This window comes from Emydura macquarii, unplaced genomic scaffold (genome assembly GCF_026122565.2).
Source record: "Emydura macquarii macquarii isolate MOO-44397 ecotype Brisbane River unplaced genomic scaffold, CSIRO-AGI_Emac_v2 contig_3108, whole genome shotgun sequence".
NCBI classification, from domain to species: Eukaryota; Metazoa; Chordata; order Testudines; family Chelidae; genus Emydura; species Emydura macquarii.
In genome coordinates this window covers 464,628-483,684 of record NW_027133245.1, presented here as the reverse complement: position 1 = coordinate 483,684, position 19,057 = coordinate 464,628, and the positions used below count along the sequence as shown (strand labels likewise).

Here is a 19,057-nt window from a genome sequence, read left to right as displayed (position 1 = left end):
TAATGGAATTGGTGCTAGGGTTAGTGTTCCTATGGGCGAGGCGGCGACAGCCTAGGATTAGGGTTTTTAAGGCTAGGGGAGTTGGGGCTAGCATTGTGGTTCCTATGGGTAGAGGTCCCGGCCGTAGGTGTAGGGTTACAGTTCTTATGGGGAGGGTTGCTCACCCTAGGGTCAGAATTTCTGAGAGTAGGGGATATGGGTTTAGGGTTACTATGGGTAAGGGCATTGGGGCTAGGGTTAAGGATCCAATAGGTAGCGGTTGCTGACCTAGGGTTAGGGTTCCTAGCGGGTGAGGTTGCTGCCCTAGAGTTAGGGTTCCTATGGGTAGTGGACTTGCAACTAGGGTTAGGGTTCCTATGGGTAGGAGTCGCTGACTTTGGTTAGGGTTCCTATTAGTTGAGGCATTCAGTCTGTGGTTAGGATTCTGATGGCTAGGGGTCCCTGCCTTTGGTTTAGGGTCCCTATGCGTATGGGCCTTAAGACTAAGGTTACGGTATCGATGGGTTGGGGACTTGGGGCTAGGATTAGGGTTCCTATGGGTAGAGGTTGCAGCCCTAGTGTTATATGAACAAGGTGCCTTGGGCTAGGACTAGGGTTTCTAGGGTTAGGATATTTATGGCTAGAGTTAGGGTTACTATGGGTATGGATCTTGGAGCTACCGTTAGAGTTCCTATGGGCAGGAGTTTGCACTCCAGGATCAGAGTTCATATGAATAGTGACCTTGGGCCTAGGGTTAGCATGGGTACAGGAGTTGGGGCTCCTAGGCTAGGGTTAGCGTTCCTGTGGGTAGGTGGCTCTGCCCTAGGTTTAGGGTTTCTATAGGTAGGCCATACCCTAGGGTTAGGGTTGGAAATTGGGGTAGGGTTATGGATTCTGTGGGTAAGGGTCGGTGCTCTATGGATAGGGAACTTTGTGGCTAGCGTTAGACTAGGAGACTGGGGGCTAGGGTTCCTATCGATAGGGGAGTTCGGGCCAGAGTTAAGGTTCCTGAGAGTAGAAGTTCCCCCCTTAGGGTTAGGGTTGCTGTGGGTAGCGGACCTGGGCTGGGGTTAGGGTTTCTATGCGCTAGGTACTTCACTAAGGTATAGCGAAAAATGTTTCCGCTGTTCTGGATTTTCTGTTATGACCCTTCTTTTCCTGCAATTATTTGCCTGAGCAAGGGCAGCCCTTTGTCATGTAAAATGAGAGTCTCACTTTTTTACAGACAGCACCCCATGAAATTGGAAGCTCACTTCAGCGGTAGGATAACTATCTTCAAATAGCTGCTCTGGCTGCTTCTGCGCAGGGACCTGTAGCCAGCCCTGGCTCCTTAACCCCTCTTAGTTACTGAGTATTCACACACAGCTCCCCCTGGGCTAACCCAGCTGTCTTTCTGTGCAGGGTTCTATGCGCTGTGTGGTCAGATCACATGTAGAGGTGTCACTGGATCTTGCTGGGGACATATCCAAGAGAACAATTAGTTTAAGAATCACACTGAGTTAGGGTTGAAGAAGGATCAAAGCTGCCCACCTAGTTGTAGCAAAGCATCATGTTTTAAAATTTGAAGAGCCTCCCCCTACTTAGACTAGTCAGCCCTCTCTCCCCCCCATTCCACCCACACCCCGCAGTGCTGAAGTCACAAACAGAACACTTCTGCAGTAGCAACAAATATCTTGGGCTAGAGACACTAAAGTGCAACTAATAGGAGTTTGGGGATGGGAGAGTAAAGACTAATTTGATTCTCTATTTCCATGACTTTCCCCCATGTTCAGAAATCTTAGGAAGCAAGCCAAGTAAAGTTTATCCAGAGGTTCATTTTCTGCCAAGGTTGATGTTGGTATAAATAATCCCCTTTAACATTTACTTTTATACTTTTTCTGCTTGAAATTCATTTAGGGTGGGAGAGGAGGGGTTATATAAAGGAACTTCTTTGAGTAAGGATGCAGTGCTGCCTGGGAAGGCTGCTATTAACCCAGAACCTTTGGTACATACATACTAGAATTTGCTGGCATACAGACATTGCAGTCTTTTGACCAAAGTTTGCCCACCCTAAGAAGTTTCAAGTTTGTGAGCGCTCCATTCCTGCACAAGGCTTGCAGTTTGATGGAGGAGGGCAAAGCCACCCATATCCCACCAAGCTACACCCATGTTAAAAAGTGGAGGCATGGCCCTTGGTCCAAGTGCGCCATAGGCTGAGGGCACCCCCCATGCAGTAGGCTCCAGTTGCTAGTCCCAACTGCTAGGACTTCCTCTTTTCCTGCAGGGCCCACTCCCAGGCCCAGGTCAAACCCCCCAGCTGCAAGAAGCTCCATGGCTGCTCCCTGTGCCCTGCCCTGCCCCACCCCTCCCCAGCAGATTTCACAATCTGCAACCCATTTTTCACAGCCATGAATTTAGTAGGGCCCTAATTATACCCCACACCTCTCCCGTGAATTCAGAAACCAACTCCACATCGTCTAAACAGAGTGCTTACAGGTATATTTCAGTAATGAAACTGTGCAAAGTTGTCATGACATCTTAGCAGTCCAGGCCCCATAGCTGCTCTTTTTAACAGTACATGGATAAAAGTGATCCTCTCCCTTGGTGCACGCAAGCACCTCTCTGCTAATGGAATTAAGTAAACCACCATGAGAAAGGAAGTTGAAAATAACTAAAATGGAGACACCACTGTTTTATTTACATTCCCCCCATTACACTATTAAAGAAAATATGAACACATCATCTGTAAGAATTGCATTATTGTTCAAATTTGGGAATGCAGCACTGTCAAATATTGACCATTTTATTACTATGATGTATATTATAAGTTTCCAAATTAATACAAAAAACTGGTCAGAGAATTAGATCTAGACAAATTGTATGTTGTTGAAAACAGTACAGTGTAAGTCAGCACTGTTGTTGACTTCATATCAAAGCCCCCTGATTAAAATATTTGCCTTTTTTTCATTAAATCTAAAAATTTCAGTAGGTGGCTCAGTCACTTGACCGCTTGGAAACTGCCTCAGGTTGCTTAGGCTACCAGGACATTGTGGAAGTGAAGTTTGTGGGAGTCAGTGATTTTCTCCCTAATACTTTCTACTGGGAAATCTGTAACATATTACTTACTGCCTGTTGGCAAGGAGGCTGCTCATCTAGCCAGATGGATAAGCTCTAGAATAGATAGTAATCATGATCATGTGGAACAGAGGAAGGAGGCCTCTTGTTTGTGGATACAGATCCTCACAACCCAGCTGATCAGGTTCAGCAAGCAAGAAAGCCATTCAAATCCTGAGAGACACCCAACCACCACCTACATTACATCTTGCAAACCCGACAAGAAGCAGATCTCCATGGCATAGTGTCCATGAATGTGCCAAAATCATAAATCATTGCTATAGAAGTGCAGCATCTCATTTTCAGTGCTTGTTTAGCAACAATACCTGTACATTATATACAACAATACACAAGGACAAATTTGTTGCTCCAACTCCTTGCTCTTTAAAGACAATGAAAAAAAGCTAGTTAAAAACCAGACTCTGGGCTTATAAATAGTGCAGAGAATGCAAATGCCAAGAAAACAATGCCTCCTATGATTGTCACTGAAAGACAAAAAAGAAAAAAATTAGATGTTAAAACTTAACTAGCTGTACAAAACAAGTTAAATGCACTTCTACCAGGCCTCCTGGGGGTCCATTTTCATGGACCTGACTGACCAATATGCACAGTTCAGAGTTTATTTAAACTGCCCGCCCTGGAAGTTATTTCTGGCTCATACAGCACCCTGCCAGTAGGGTAACAAAGGGTACACCTTATCTAGCTGCACAGCTGTAAATAAGGATATATTTTTGACTCTTAAAATGAAGCTTTGTTTTAATTCTATTATACATAAACCAGGATAAAACATAGCCTGCTCCCCCAGAATTGAGAAGTTTTGGCTGACAGGAGAAAGAAAAAACCCACCTTACTCTACATTAAGGCAAAGATGGGGTCACAAGGAGCAGATGTTGATTAGTACCACTAGCATAGTTCTCCAGACATTAGAAACATTACAATTCCACCTCTAGTGACTAGAGAAATTGCATCATGATGCTTCTTAGCAGCATGATTAGCTAGTGAAGTCACTATTTGATGATGAGATTCTTGGCCAGTATAAACAAGGGACCATCTAAATTTCATGAATAATATTTACTTTTAAAATGTGTGTATTCTATTGCTGCAGAAATGAATTTCCCTAGTGTGCCTGTACCTTTTCTGGGGTCAAGAAAATAAGACTGACATTACCTTTGGAACAAGCTGGGGCTTGCTGCCAAGATGAGCCCTGTTTATTATAAAAGCACCCGCTATGCACAGCTGATGAGCTATTGTACATGTAGAGCAACTGCTTTTCAGAGGATATGACACAGCTGGGATTTTTCTGACCAGCCTAGGCCCCTTAGACCCCATCCTTTGAAAGACCCAGACTAAACTACTAGAGGGTAGAATCCCTGTTTGCTAGACAGAATCCTTGGCATTTCTTAGATGCTTAGGATTTTCTTCCACTTCCATCCCCCAGCAGCTGAATTATGTGCCTTATCTTAATTTACCTTGAAACCCATAATATTGGGATTCAATACCCACCTGAAACTCAAAATCACAAGAAGAAAAGATTTGCCACATTGCCAAACTTGATTCGAATTGAGCTCCTGGACTACAGCACCAGCAAGCTGCATGAACGAACAACCTTCGCTGGGCTGGTTCTACTAACGCTACATCTATACTGCACACCACTTGCGGTGTCATGTAGGGTATGGGTCGCTACATGCTGCAGTGAAAAGCAGGCTGAGCCCACACTAGTGTGTAGCTCCACATGTTGGGGATAGGCTCCGGCAGCAGGGAGGCAGTGTAAAAATAGCAGCGTCGATGGGGAAGGCACTGCTTGTGTGAGCAGAGAGCCATGTAGGATACCTACCCAGATGGTTTAAGCATGTCTTCATTCTACTCACCTCAGCCATGCTTCACCATCTATAGTGCTATTTATACCCACGCTGGGGGGGAGCCATGTATGTATGCTACCTGCCGCCGGAAGAGGTGTGCAGTGTAGACATACTTTGAGAGCATTAATTTGCAGGAGGTGCAGTCATGTAAAAAGTAGAGGATCAAGTCTTCACAGGAAGAGGGGGAGGAGGAAGTGACAAGTGCTACGGTCAGCTAGAAAAGCCTCCACAAAGTTTGGGAGTGTGACAATCAAAAATTGAACTAAACTGCATGCTTTAAGCTCCTTTACATAACTTCTTTAGCATTAAAAACACTGTCTTTAACTACACCGCAAGTGCACATATGATCATTTTCATTTGATGATCCCTGAAGCCAGCTTTAGCTGTGTTGAGTATTTCTTTGTTCAGTTACAATGAAATGTCACTTACCAGTCCTAACAGAAATTTTTTGTGCTATCATCCTTCCTCCAATAACTGCTAAACCAGTGCATAGACAGTGTCCCACTGTTCCTCCCACTGCCACACCATAGGGATCCTATGCAAATACACAAGAGCAACATTAGCACAGCTGAAAATCTACAAGGCTCAAACAGCAGTCTACCAGGAAAAAAATATGCTTTCCTAGTTTGCCAGCAAGGCAAGGTAACCCCCAGAGAACATTGTCAACTATGTTCAGGGGTTTTGCATGGCTTATCTCCTGCAAGACTGAGGAACAGTTACAACAGAGAAAGACTTCAAATCTGATACCAAAAGCAGCCTATTATGGCACTTTTCAACCATCTTTAAGTGGTTTAACACAGACCCAGGATTCACTTGGTTTACTCTCCACTGAAAAGCTGCCATCTCCAAGGTGGAGGTTTGCATCTAGCTAGCTGCCAAGCAACACTGCACATTAAAAGAATACTAACTTGAAAGTTAGGAAATGCCAGATTCAAATTATAAAGAGGAACTTTTGGTAGTCAGAGAACATGCTAGTTAGCAGAAGTATTTTGTCCAGGTCTGTGAGGCTAAAGAGGCCACCTAACAAAGTATGTAATCAGAGGGACGGGAACTGGAAATATTATGTACCAAATTTCAACCTAGAGGGAAGTTTTTATTCTATTCTATATTTACCATCAGTCACAACTTATCATTGGATGAAGTTTTCAACTCCATGCACTTACTTATCCACTACTTAAATGAACATATAAGATTTACCTACAAACCACTTAAAGGCTTTATAGTTTAAATTTGTTTAAAATAATTTACCAGAAGGTTAAATAAAAAGTCAAGTGAATTAGGCCTGGTCTACACTGGTGCCTTAGGTCGACTTAATTACACCCGCGTCTACAGTGGCACTCTTAATTTGAATTAAGGTGCCTGTAAATTTGATTTAATAAGACCACCTCCACAAGTGGCATAGTGCCTAATTCGAATTTGTTAAGTCAACTTAGTGTCAATGTAGATGCAAAGGGACTTAATTTGAATTAATTGACCTCCAGCATGTATCCCACAATGCCCCGTTTTGACCGCTCTGGACAGTCGTGCTTTGCTGCTCAGTGGTCACACTAGCAGGAAAAGTACCCTTCCCTCAAGCCTTGGGAAGATTTGAATTTTCATTTCCTGTGCAGCCAGCGTGGAGAGCGCTTTACCACTGACTGTTCTCCTCATGGCTACTGCAAAGCCCAAACATACTCCAGCATGGAGTTGACCAGAGGTCTTAGACCTCATTGGGCTGTGGGGTGAGGAGTCCGTTCTGGCTCAGCTCAGAGCCAGCAAAAGGAATCTGGACATTTATGGGAAGATATTCCATGGCATGCTGGAGAAGGGACACCAGAGGGACGCTCAGCAGTGCCGCCTGAAGATAAAGGAGCTGTGCCAGTCGTATCAGAAAGCCAGGGAATCTAACAGCCGTTCTGGCTCATCGCCCAAAACATTCAGGTTCTATGATGAGGTGCACACAATTCTAGGTGGGGCTCTCACCATGGTGCCTTCCTGCAGCATCAATACCTCTGCTAGGTCACAGTCCATGATCAAAGATAAGGACTCCGTGGACGAGGAGCAGGAAACGGAGGAGAGCAGGGTGCAGGAGAGCAGGATGTCCATTCTCCCCGGAAGTCAGGACTTATTCCTGACCCCCAAGCAGTCCACCAGCACACAGGGCTGCACAAATGATCCCGGGGAATGCACATCTGGTGAGTTTTCTTTCTTATTAGTATTTTCTGTCCTTGTACATTTGAGGGAGGGGGGCATGAAGGGGATCTCGGGCGTTTTGGAGAATGATCTGGGGGGTTACCCAGGGATCAGTTGTTTTATGTGATGAAAAATACTACGGTTAACATCAGTTGATAGCTCATGTAAAATGTAATGTATGTAATCTGTTGTCCCTCGCAAAACTTTTCAGGGGAGGGCTGCCTTGTTCCTACCTCCACGATAGGATTCTTCTCTGCAATTAAGGTAGCCAGCATCATGGCTTCATATGTTTTAAGCATAGCCTCCCCCCGACCACACCATCCGCAGTTCCTCTCTGTAAGGGTTTGAAATACAAGCAGCGATTTCTACACCCTCCCCGCAAACGTCGTCCGCAGTTCCTCTTTGTAAGGTTTTGAAATACAGAGAGAGGAAATCATTTGCTACATTGTTTCATGGGCTCATTATCAAAATATTTACATTTGTATCATTTTCTTCACTATGCTAACTGTGGCTATCTTATTTTTCTTTCATTCTGTAGACACCTCGGCAGTGGACCGACCCTTAAGAAGTGCTGCGGACAGACTGTCTCAAATTAGAAAAAAAAAAACAAAACAAACACCAAAAAAAACAACACAAAACAAAACACCCAGAGATGACATGTTTTTGGTGCTCATGAACGCCTCAGCAGCCGCAGAGACAAAGCAAAGAGCGAGGTGGCTGACCTTGTCTCATGACATGGGACAAGTGCAGGAGCATGATCACAGCACTACGCAGAAGATGCTGTGACTCCTGTGGGACCAGGCAGACTTGCTTCGGCTTCTTGTGGACAGAGTCCCGCTGCAGCCCCTCCATAATGCTCCTCAACCGAGTGCTTTTGCCGCCCTCTCCCTCCCCCGCCGGTGGAGGAGAGCAGAAAGCTGCAGCGGCCACGCTGACTGCTGGCCAGTCAGCTACCACCCTACCCCTGGAGACAGTGAATGAACCCTCCTCCCCCTTCACCCATGACTTGAAAGTTAAAAAATAAAGTTTTTCATCATTCCAAAACTTTTATTAAATCATATATTGTTCAGGAGGGAGAGGGATTTGTTGGGCACAGATATCAAAGGGGAGTGGGAGGATTATCAAAGGCAAACAACATACAGGAACAGAAATCACTCCTGCATCTCATTGCAGAACCTGGTTTTCAAAGCTTCCCTAATGCAAAGCGCTCCGCGCTTAGCTCTCAGCGTAGTGCTGGCATCTGGCTGCTCATAATTGGCGGCCAGTCTTTCTGCCTCCACAGCCCAACCCTGGGGGAACCTTTCCCCCTTCGCTTCACACGCATTATGAAGAACACAGCATGCAGATATCACAGAAGGGAGGTTCTTCTCACTCACGTCCAGCCTAGTGAGGAGACTCCTCCATCTACCCTTTAAACGCCCAAAGGCACATTCTACAACCATTCTGCAACTGCTTAACTTCTTATTAAAACACCCCTTGTCATTGTCAAGGTGCCCGGTGTACGGCTTCATTAGCCAAGGGAGCAAGGGGTAAGCAGGATCCCCCAGAATCATTATGGGCATTTCCACACCCCAGACGTGATTTTTTTTGGTCAGGGTAGAAAGTGCCCGCCTGCATCTTAGAGAACAGCCCCGAGTTACGAAATACATGAGAGTCATGCACCTTCCCAGACCACCCCACAGTGATGTTGGTGAAACAACCCCTGTAATCCACAAGCCCCTGCAGAACCATGGAAAAGTACCCCTTGCGGTTTATGTACTCGGTTGCCAGGTGTGCAGACGCTAAGACGGGGATGTACGTCCCATCAATGCCCCCCCCCGCAGTTTGGGAAGCCCATCATGGCAAACCCCTCCACTATGTCCTACACATTTCCCAAAGCCATTATTCTTCATAGCAGAAGTCTATTTATGGCACTCCACACTTGATTCACGGCAGCGCCCACTGTAGATTTACCGACTCCAAACTGATTCCCAACCAAGCGGTAACAGTCGAGGGTTGCCAGCTTCCAGAGAGCGATGGCGACTCTCTTCTCCACCATCATAGCTTGTCTCAAGTGAGAGTTCACGCACTTCAGGGACGATGCCAGCTCCGAGCACAGTTTGAGGAAAGTTGCCTTTCGCATACGAAAGTTTTGCAGTCACTGATCATCATCCCACAGCTGCATAACGATGCGGTCCCACCAGTCTGTGCTTGTTTCCCTGCACCAGAATCTGCGTTCCATGGACTGAAGATGACACGTTACAGCCTGCAGCAATCGGGAATTGTTCTGCTTGATGTCTTGTAGCAGGGCAGCCTCGGTGGCATAGGTGTAGTATCTGCTTCACCTTCTTGCTCTATTTCTAAAGTACTCCATGATAAGCCACGCTGTATTTGTCACACTCACAATTATAGCAGAGAGTTGAGCTGGCTCCATGTCTCTGCTCTCTGCAGCAATGCAATGGTGATCGCGGGGAGTAAAAAAACGGCGCGAAAATCCTTTTCCTGTTTGTTTGGGGTGGGAGAGGGGAAGGGTGGGGGAAGCAGCGTCGCATCCTGGGACGAAGACACTTGTCCCAACAGCCACCGTGGCTAGTTACACTGTGGGATAGTTACCCACACTGCACTGCTTTCTAATTCGAATTAAGGCTGGCCAGTGTGAACGCAAGAGACAAGCACAAACAGCGTACATGTACACTCTGCTGTGATTTCTAAAATTCTGCTGCTGAAAGTCGAATTAAACAAAGTCGAATTACCGTGGCAGCGTAGACATTGTTTTGAATAGTAGACTCAGGCTAACACTGAATGTGTTACATTCAGCTTCTCAAGGTATCCTGTCCTTCTGTCTTACCTTCTTACAGTAGTCAGGATATGACTAAATTCTAGACTGCCTTAACATGAAAGATGATTTGAGGAAATCTCCAAAAGGCAAAAGTAGCAGTTTGGTGCCTAATTTTCATTTGTGCCTTTAAAAATATCCCTTTAAATCTCCTCTAGGAAGAAAAGTTGTGAGACTCTCAACAGACGGAAAAGGAAATGGCAGTATTTCTTCTCTACAAGGAATGCATGAGGGAAGGAGGGAGGGGATCTCTAGAAAGCAAATAGAAGAAAGTCTAATCAGAGAAAAATCAGACACAGAAGGGGAGTAGACTCGGACTGCTTGGGCAAGATTAGGACGGGGGGAGTTAGAACTGGGACTGTCTAAGCAGAGACTAGGACAAGGCTACAAGGAGGATGTAGAAAACAACTAATCAGCCAAGGAGCCTGGGGAGAATGAGGGGACCGGTACTGGCTAGGTAAGGAGGAACTGGATTGGGATGAGGAGCCATGGGTGCAGAAGCGACAAGACAGGGAAAGACTGGAGGGGACAATGCAAAAAGGGGTCACACTTGGGCAGAAGGAACTGTGCTCACTAGAACACACTCCCCTCCACAGCCTGGAATGGAACCCAAAATTCTTGAGTCTCATCAGTCACCTGCTGTCAGCAAAATCTGTGAAACCCACAGGCAAAATTGGTCTCATACCCATCCAGTGCTAGTCCACAGAAGATGACAAATCTACTACTGCTATCAGTTATTCTGCTAGCTCAAGTGGCAGAGATCTGTGTGGTGGACCTAAAGGTTCCAACCCTGTGAATGACCCATGTGAGTCTCAGTGTGATGCTACATGATGGAAGTGTTTTTTTTCACGTTTGTTTTTTTTTTTTTTTAAACCTAGGAAATTGAACATAAAAATACATTTACAAGATATTAATTTCCAGAGTTGAGCATTCAAAAGTTACGTATGCCAAACTTAAGGTTGCCTGTGTGACCTTAATTCAGCTTCCTTGTGCATACGCATTATGATTATGTAACTACGTACATAATCACCTAACTACATCTCCACATGACTTTTTCCACAGGACGCCTGCCTCTTTCAGTGCACAGGATAGATGGGTTCACTTAAAGAGCAGCTACTCAATAGTTTGTTTTCTCCTCATTGTTCAAATAGCTACACGCTCTGATTCAAACCCTGCTCTGATGACAGAACTATTAATTTTCTCATGAGCTTTTCCATGGCACTCATCCCTATAGTATCTGAGTCCTTCACAGAAATTAACTGATTTACCTTCAGAACATCTCTGAGGTGAGGAACTATGATACATAGAGAGTTTAAAGTCAAAAGCATTCACTAATTTTGGGTGTCCAACTTAAGACTCCCAAGACCTGATTTTTCAGAAAACTTAGCATAATGCACTTTACATGTTCAAATCAGAGCTCCCATTGACTTCAATGCAGCTGTAAGCACTCGGCAAATCAGACCAAGGGTTTCAGGATGAGTACCTAGAAAGTTATAAACAATTAGTGACCACCTGTGAAAAGTTTGGTTTAAGTGACTTGCCCAGCATCATATAGGCACTCTATGGCAGAGCCAAGGATAGAACCCAATCTTCCAGGCAATCACTAGATTGCCAGAAAAGAAAGAATGATCCCATGGTTAAGGCAGTCTCCTGCTTCATTCACTACACATCTTCCAATTTCTGCAACAAATAAAGCAAAGGTCCCAAGACAACAGTTTCCTCCACTACACAAGCTTGCAGGTCTTGGGAGTCTCCAATTGGACACTCAACATTCATGGATACTTTTGACCTTAAACTTTTGTCTCATATCCCCTCATCTCACAGAGGTGTTGTGAAGATAGTCAGTGTTTGTGAAGTATCCATCTCCAGGCCAGGTCCATCCTGTGAACTGAAAGGCTAGGGTCCTGTGGAAAAATAGTATGTAATACTGTAATTAAATACTATTGTAATGCATATGCACAAAGAGGCCAAATTAAGTTTGCACAAACCAACTTTGTTCTGGCATTTCCTACCTTCTGAGTGTTTGACTTTGCAAGCATAATGTTTTTGTGTGTAATATGAATATATAATAGGTGCATACATAATGAGTTTCTATTTTCTATCTATAAAGATAATATTTCCCCCTCCAATTCCAACAGGCCAGAATCTTAAGTCGATTCCTCTTTTCACTGTCTACTTTGCTTTAGCAGCATTATTGATGTCAATAGATGGAAATAGTACTTTAATACTTATTTTTCAGAGCAGCTCACAATTAATAGTGGTATATATTATAAGATAATGCATTTTGAATTCCAAGAAACAGTCAGCTTTTATCAGTTTTAAGGTTTGATCAGATTACATGTTCCTCTTTAAAGCTATAGTTTTAATAGCTGTCTGCTTAGCCTGATGTTTTCAAAAAAGGTTCTTAAATGTTTGTCAAGTTATTCCATGCAATAACCATTTTTATACTGTACAGCTGAAGAGAGCAACAGCTTTTTCCAGAAACGTCACATGCAGCTATATTGTTTACTGCATGGTGTGGGACTGCATCTTTAAAGAGAGACTATAACACTGCAGGTAATGAGGATGCACAGAAATAACTACACTGCCTTCAGACTCATGCCTACATATGCTCTCAACATTAACTGGGTATATCTAATATACTACAAAGGAGAATCTGAGAATTTGATGTGCTGATGAAAGATATACCATCTGTCTCTCCACCTCATATGCTGCCAATATTAAAAACAGGACAAACGAACAGTGGGCATTTTGTATTGATGACACTCACCTCTCTTGCTGCCAGGACTATTGTTGTCAATTGAGAGCGGTCACCCCATTCTGCTACAAACGTTAAAGTAAAGGCTTGAACAAAAATTGGAGAAATAAAATGCAGCCATTTCTTCTGAGGTATACTTGTGCTTGTCCCTGTTTCCACGTCTCCTGGCCCATTTAACAGTTTAGTTCTCTGGAACTGGAAACAAGAAGCCCATCAGAAGAATTGAAATATTATCCAAGTATCCCTGTTAAAAATGCAAACCTAATCATTTAATACCCAGGACCATTAGCCTTTGAATGATAAACTTAGCTATTGAGTATTTAAGGTACTGCCACCACCAAAGTTAGCTATAATTTACATATCTACATTCACCCTTTTCCTCCAAGTTGCTGTCTGCCTCAAAGCTGTACAATTACACATTTAAGCAATTTAAGTATTTAGCTCCTACTACAAATGTGCAAACTAGGCAAAAAACACAGGACAAGCATTTTAAAGCAGGGAAAAGAGTTTATTTTAGAAAATGATACATGATGAACTGTTATGCTATTTTTAATTATAGTGAGAAGAAACTGATTGCATTATTATGGTGATAAACAGTAGTGGCTCTTGAGTTGGGAGAGAGGAGACAGTAAAATTAATGACAAGAATAATACATAAAATAAAACTAATGCTCCAGAGAAATTGTATTAACTATACTCCTTACAGCTGCACTGTTCTGCGTAGGTTAGGTTACATCCACAAGGACATCTGCAGCAACACTAGCTTCAGTATTACTCTACCTAAATGTTGCAAATAAAAGCAGCAGCAATGCTAGCTATCAACATTCTGGCTGGTAAAGCCCCAGGTGAAAGAGATACATATTTCAAGCATGGATTCTATTAAGAGGCAGTTCTTCACTCCTCTCCCCCACCTTAAAATGCAGCCACATAGCAGAGAATTATAGGCATTATATGTGTAATAAGAGTCTGATACAAGAGCATAATAATTATAGGCATTATATGTGTATTAAGAGACTCATACAACAAATGTGTGGTTAACAACAACAAGAAGACAGACAAATGACCCTCCTCACCATGGGACCACATGGCTTATTGTTTCAGACTCTTATTACGCATATATTCAGCTGAACAATCCATATGTCCACTCTTCCTGAATTGTGCAACCTAACTGCTCTAAGTATTTCATGAGTCATCACTTTAGGTACTTTATGACTTACTTCTTCATCTTTTTTCTTGATTTCTGCTTGAACTTCCTCCAGCTCCTCCTGACCCTCATCTGGGCTCATCTTCAAACCTTCCCGAAGCATTCGGATGCCAAAAATTGCAAACAGTGCAGTTGACACATAGTATGTGTACACTCGGGGGATAACTGTGGTGGCGTAGCCAAATAACACTGAAAGAAAATAAGTTACGTCACATGTTAAATAATACCCTGACAACCTTTGATATTGTTACTATTTTTAAGTGCTGCTTCCTAGGAAAGTTCACAGTTCAGAGACCTATTACAGAACATTCAAACACTTCGTTTTCCTATATTCTGAGCCATGGAGCATTCCATTAGTGGATATGGTAAATTGCTGTAACAGCCACCTTTGGAGCTGCTCTAACCTACACAGGGAGCAGCACGAGCTCCAAATCCCAGAGGTGTCTAAAGTCACTTCCCCTCCCAGACCCTCGTTACTTTTTCTGCACCTCTCAAGAGAAACATCACTGAATCTGGCCCTTAATCTCATTTACATCTACGTATCAGCCCAAAAGAGCCCAATTTTTATCATGTTATACATGTTACCTCTAAGCGCCCTCTGTGTTCAACTAACAAATGAACAGTTATAAGATCCCATTGCATTTACTTGGAAAAGCGTAACATTTATATTAGAAGGGACTACAAAAAAAGCTAATAGCCCTTAAAACAACATGGAAAACAATCACTAACAAATCCTGCAGACCTGCTACATTCATTTTCACTTTGGTTAAGATTTAAAGATGATAGACTATACATACACACATATGTACACACACACACACCAGTGAATTCTGAGAAAGGCAGCAAAGAAAGAGTTCTAACCTGATAAGCATGTCATCAGTCCTAAGGCAAGCATGGCACCAGCCATTACAGTCAAACGATTATAACGCATTGCCATGATGGCTGCAATAAAGAAGGTCTTATCCCCCAGCTCTGACACAATGATGACGGATATGGCAGCCACAAAAGCATGAATAAACCCCAAATTAGTCTTATCAGCAGATTCTTCACTGACAAGATGAACTGAAAGAACTGGTGTCGGCCCTTTCTGTAAAAGAAGAAAAGGATTGCTTAAGGTTCAACATTTAACTCCCAGAAGGATTCAGCTCTGGTTTTCTCCTATTGTAAACCATGATGGTCTAATACTTATTAGAATATTTTCAGGTAGAATTATTGAAGTTTTCCTTCAACCAGAATCTTTTAACTACTACTGATTGCCATGATTAATAATGAAATACTTTTGTACAGATTACATTACTTAGGTATAGAAAATCACTATTACAATAAAATGGAACGTACATTCAAGTCACTGCAATACTGCAATTTACATTACATGGCTCCCTACATTTCTAATATTTTGGCCAATCACTCAAGCAAGCAGTTTTCTGGTAACAGTTATTAATTGTCCATAATATCTTGGCACAAATAAAGCTTCTTGATGTTTAAGCACTATCAGGTGTAGCTTTCTTCTCTTCCCTCCAAAATTCCCTTATCTAAGCCACAGTGAAGCTACAAGTGTTATTTTACTGCCATCATAAGTGCACTGCCTTATTTTTGAAATGCATAAACAAGTTTCTACTGAGTTCATGCTCACTATTTATCTCCCTTGTGAAGATCACTTGAGATTTCACTAATAAATTTTTTTATTTTATTTAAAATTCTGAATTTTGCAAAAAGAAATGACTAAAAAGCACACATTACTGATACTTTTACAAACTGACTGGGAGCTAGAATCTGCAGACCAAACCAAGAACAGTGAAGTTACCTAAACAAGTTTGAATGTTACAACATTTAGGCATTAATGCTAACTTTCAGAACAAGGGAAAGATATTAAAAACTAATAACGAGTTCCAATTTAAGGCAAAAATGTATTTTCCTTTCGTTTATGTCAGAAAGACCTGGAGCAGTCAGTTCCTTGATCACTAGCATTGTAAGCAAACACATCATCAGATTAATGCTTTCACACTAAGTCATTTACTTTTTGTGGTCAAGTTTTGCTGTTAATTTTATCAAATGCCAAATCTCCAGTTTACTGTCCCATGTCCGGTAGACCAATTTTAGCAAATAAAGATCAACCCTATATTTATTAGCTATAAATTAAGACATTTTACAAAGAAGTCAAGGACATCAAAGCCAGTTGATTAGGATATTGTATAATACCCAGCCCTATGAACTAGGATAGCATTACATACTAATTCAAAGGGTTGAAGGCATCTCAGAATTGTTCCAGTTGTATACACATACTTTAGAGCTGACCAAAGGATTGTTTTTAAAAATATTTTACTTGAGGCTTTAAAAAACAAACAATGTTTTTAGAGGGCTAGGAAAGGATTTTTAAGTAGGTTTTTCTCCTATTATTTTATGCTTAGAAACAACAGGAATGATTTACTCTTTTTTCTGCTGGAGGACCTACTGGATATCTCAGAATATGCCTGTTATCCCTCACAGATGGTTGAATCTGACACATTCCAGGATCCACTTCTTCAAAACACTCAATCAGTAAAGTTACAGGTTATTAACAAAAAATGTTTTAACAGCCTGTTAGCCTTTTAATTGCTTAACTTTCATATTCTTGGTTCTTGATGCTGGCAACATCATTTTTCTACTTCTGTAGTCATCAGTAAACATTGTCTTAACATTCTTCTTAAAGTAGGCACAACCCAATATCCCCTTCCCCCTTTTTCTCCCCCTCTCCCCTCCAGCTTGCAGGCTCCTTTGTTGCACCCCATGATCATCCATTCTTGCGTTTCAGCCATCACTTATCAATTCTTACATGAACTATAGTGAACATAAAAGTACCTAACCAGTTCTTTTGAGAGATGCAACAACAGATTTAACATGAAGATCAAATTTAAGTCAAGTTTTGTAGGCTAACGGTTCTAGTTTCTTGCACTTGTTTCTCTCCTATGTATGTGCCTGAGTCTGTCAGCCCCACATATCAATATGAAGGCAACAGCTGGAGGTGGAGCCAAAGAACAACATGAAACTTTCCAACAATTAAGGAAAATGTTTACCAGCAACATACTTAGTATTATTTAGATTGCTATAAAGCCCAAAATATACTAGACACTTCCTAAATGCAGCCCTAATCACTGCCCTCAAGACAGTCCAGTATAAGATATTTAGAGAGATTTTCAGAGGTACAAATGGGAGTTGGGTGCCTAACTGCTCTTTGTGCCATTGAAAGTCTCCCCTTTCAGCAGTAAATGTTGACTGAAATCTAAAAATTGACATCACTGTGGTGCTTCCTAAGGACAGATTAACTCAATAATCTATTCCTTTTTAGGCTCCAAGACTCCCATAAGGGTTGCTTTAAAAAAACCAAAACACACTTGTTTAGCCAGATGGAGATTATTACCCTTTCCATTTCAGAAAACATTATTATAGTCAGAGAGACTTGATAAACCTGGGAAAGGATAGGAGGACAGATGATTGTAGACAAGAAGCCATGACTTGTGGTCTGGGTCTAAAGTGACTCTTCAACAAGCTTTAGATGAAATCTTCATTAGCTCTTGCATCCTCTCAGGCAAAATTAAGGAGGGGAGTTGGAGGGAGTTAGTCTTAAACTTTTATTAAGTTATGAATACAATAAAGATAGTATTTTTCCATTCATATTTCATTCCTCACCGGCACTTATTCCTGTCTTCCCAATCTCTTCACCTCTATCCACTTTGTTGCATCAAGTATTTTCCTCTTACAGTTTGGTCTTGCTCCTCCACTTCCTCTCTTCTTTTAGCCTACACTGTGTATGTTCTCTCTGCTTCCCTCTTTCTTCTAGCACAGTGTCAAGTATGGAAATACTAAGTGGCTTGTACAATTTCTTCTTGAGTACATGGCCAGAAGTGTTGCAGCAGCATTCCCTAACATAGGATCCCATTGTGGAGCACTTAGTTTGAATAACTGATGGTCAGTATTAAGTGAACCAGAACACTTGGAAAAAACATATGTCAATAGTTACAGTATAAGGGGCTGATACTTTTGCATATATTACTTTCCCCTTTTTTGTTCTTTTGTAGCTATTAGTGTTTTGCCTCAATGGACATGCTGGGATCTAGTTAACCAGCCTATTCCTTTGGGAAGGTGAGCCAAAGTCACTGGGGAACAAAATCCACTTTAAATTCAATTCTGTGCACAGGGGATCAGTTTGAGCGCACGTTCCTCTCTACCCACTGCTGGACCCCCATTGCCGTCAATGGGAGGTGTGCAGAAAGGCCAAAGGAATACAGCCTTTCACGCAGCAATTAAGTTTAATCACGTGCTATTTATTAGTTATCTACTATATAAATCACGGATCACTTGGCAGCCACGTGGGCTAAACAGCTTTTCTTTAAGATTAAAGTTTGGATTCTGCAAAACCACCCTAAGTCACAGACCCAGGAGTGCCCAGCAGGTGGGGGAGGCGACGCCAAGGCCATAGCAGGCTGGAGACATCTGTCCCCGACCCGAGCCGGGCGCTGTGCGACAGGCAGCACCGGCCGGGACGCTGCCGCAGGGCTCCAGCTGCGGCCCCTGGGCACCCAGAGGTGGGGGAGGGGGAAGAGCAGCAGGAGACACACACCCCTTTCGCGGCCCCTGCCTCACCTCGGCCCGGGCCGGCTCCAGCCCCGGCACCGCTGGCTGAGGCTGCTGCGGCGGTGCCGGCGGCTCCTTGTTCCTGCCGGTCTCGTCCTCCGGGGCGGCGCGGAGCCCGGCGGGCGCGGCCAGGAACAGCAGGAAGAGCAGCGCGGCGGCCCGGCAGGGCGCTCGGCCCCCCGGACCCTGGCGGCCGCCCCCCAGCCCCATCCTGGCCTGCGACACGCGGAGCGGCCCCGGCTCGACCCGAGCCCGCAGCGGAGGCCTAGCGGCGCCGCGCCATGGCCGCTCTCGAATGAGGACGAGGCGATCCCGGCGGCCGCTTCAACCGCCTCCCTCCCGCACCGAGTCCGGCCGCGCGGCAGCGACTGGAGCGCGCCGCCCACACGCAAGTGCCTCCGCGTCAGCGCGCAGAGCAACCGAACCCGGCCCCAGCCCGCCCCGCTACCCGCAGCCGCACCCCTGATTGGCTGCGATCGGTACCGCGACGCACCGAAGTGAGAGAGCGCGGAGCCGACAGGTTAGGCTGAGCCACGCCGCGCCCCCCTCCCCCGCGAAGGGGAGCGG

The 19,057-nt window shown here is 43.7% G+C and overlaps 1 protein-coding gene across 1 annotated transcript; it reads right to left on the bottom strand.

The window, feature by feature from the left end:
• Window positions 1–2,626: 2,626 nt before the first annotated feature.
• TMEM165 (transmembrane protein 165) lies at window positions 2,627–18,882 on the bottom strand. The gene is made up of 6 exons (XM_067530529.1): window positions 18,500–18,882; window positions 14,741–14,966; window positions 13,893–14,068; window positions 12,689–12,871; window positions 5,361–5,466; window positions 2,627–3,557 (listed from the first exon to the last, which is right to left on the bottom strand). The coding sequence occupies exons 1-6, from the start codon at window positions 18,698–18,700 to the stop codon at window positions 3,481–3,483; spliced, it is 969 nt and encodes a 322-aa protein (XP_067386630.1). The 5' UTR covers window positions 18,701–18,882; the 3' UTR covers window positions 2,627–3,480.
• Window positions 18,883–19,057: the final 175 nt, after the last annotated feature.

Coding starts and splice junctions, on each gene's coding strand:
- TMEM165 (XM_067530529.1), bottom strand. CDS start 18,700: ATGGGGCTGGGGGGCGGCCGCCAGGGTCCGGGGGGCCGAGCGCCCTGC. Junction 14,967..18,499: donor TGGAGCCGGCCCGGGCCGAG/GTGAGGCAGGGG, acceptor CTTCTTTTACAG/AAAGGGCCGACACCAGTTCT. Junction 12,872..13,892: donor TCAAGAAAAAAGATGAAGAA/GTAAGTCATAAA, acceptor TCTTGTTTCCAG/TTCCAGAGAACTAAACTGTT.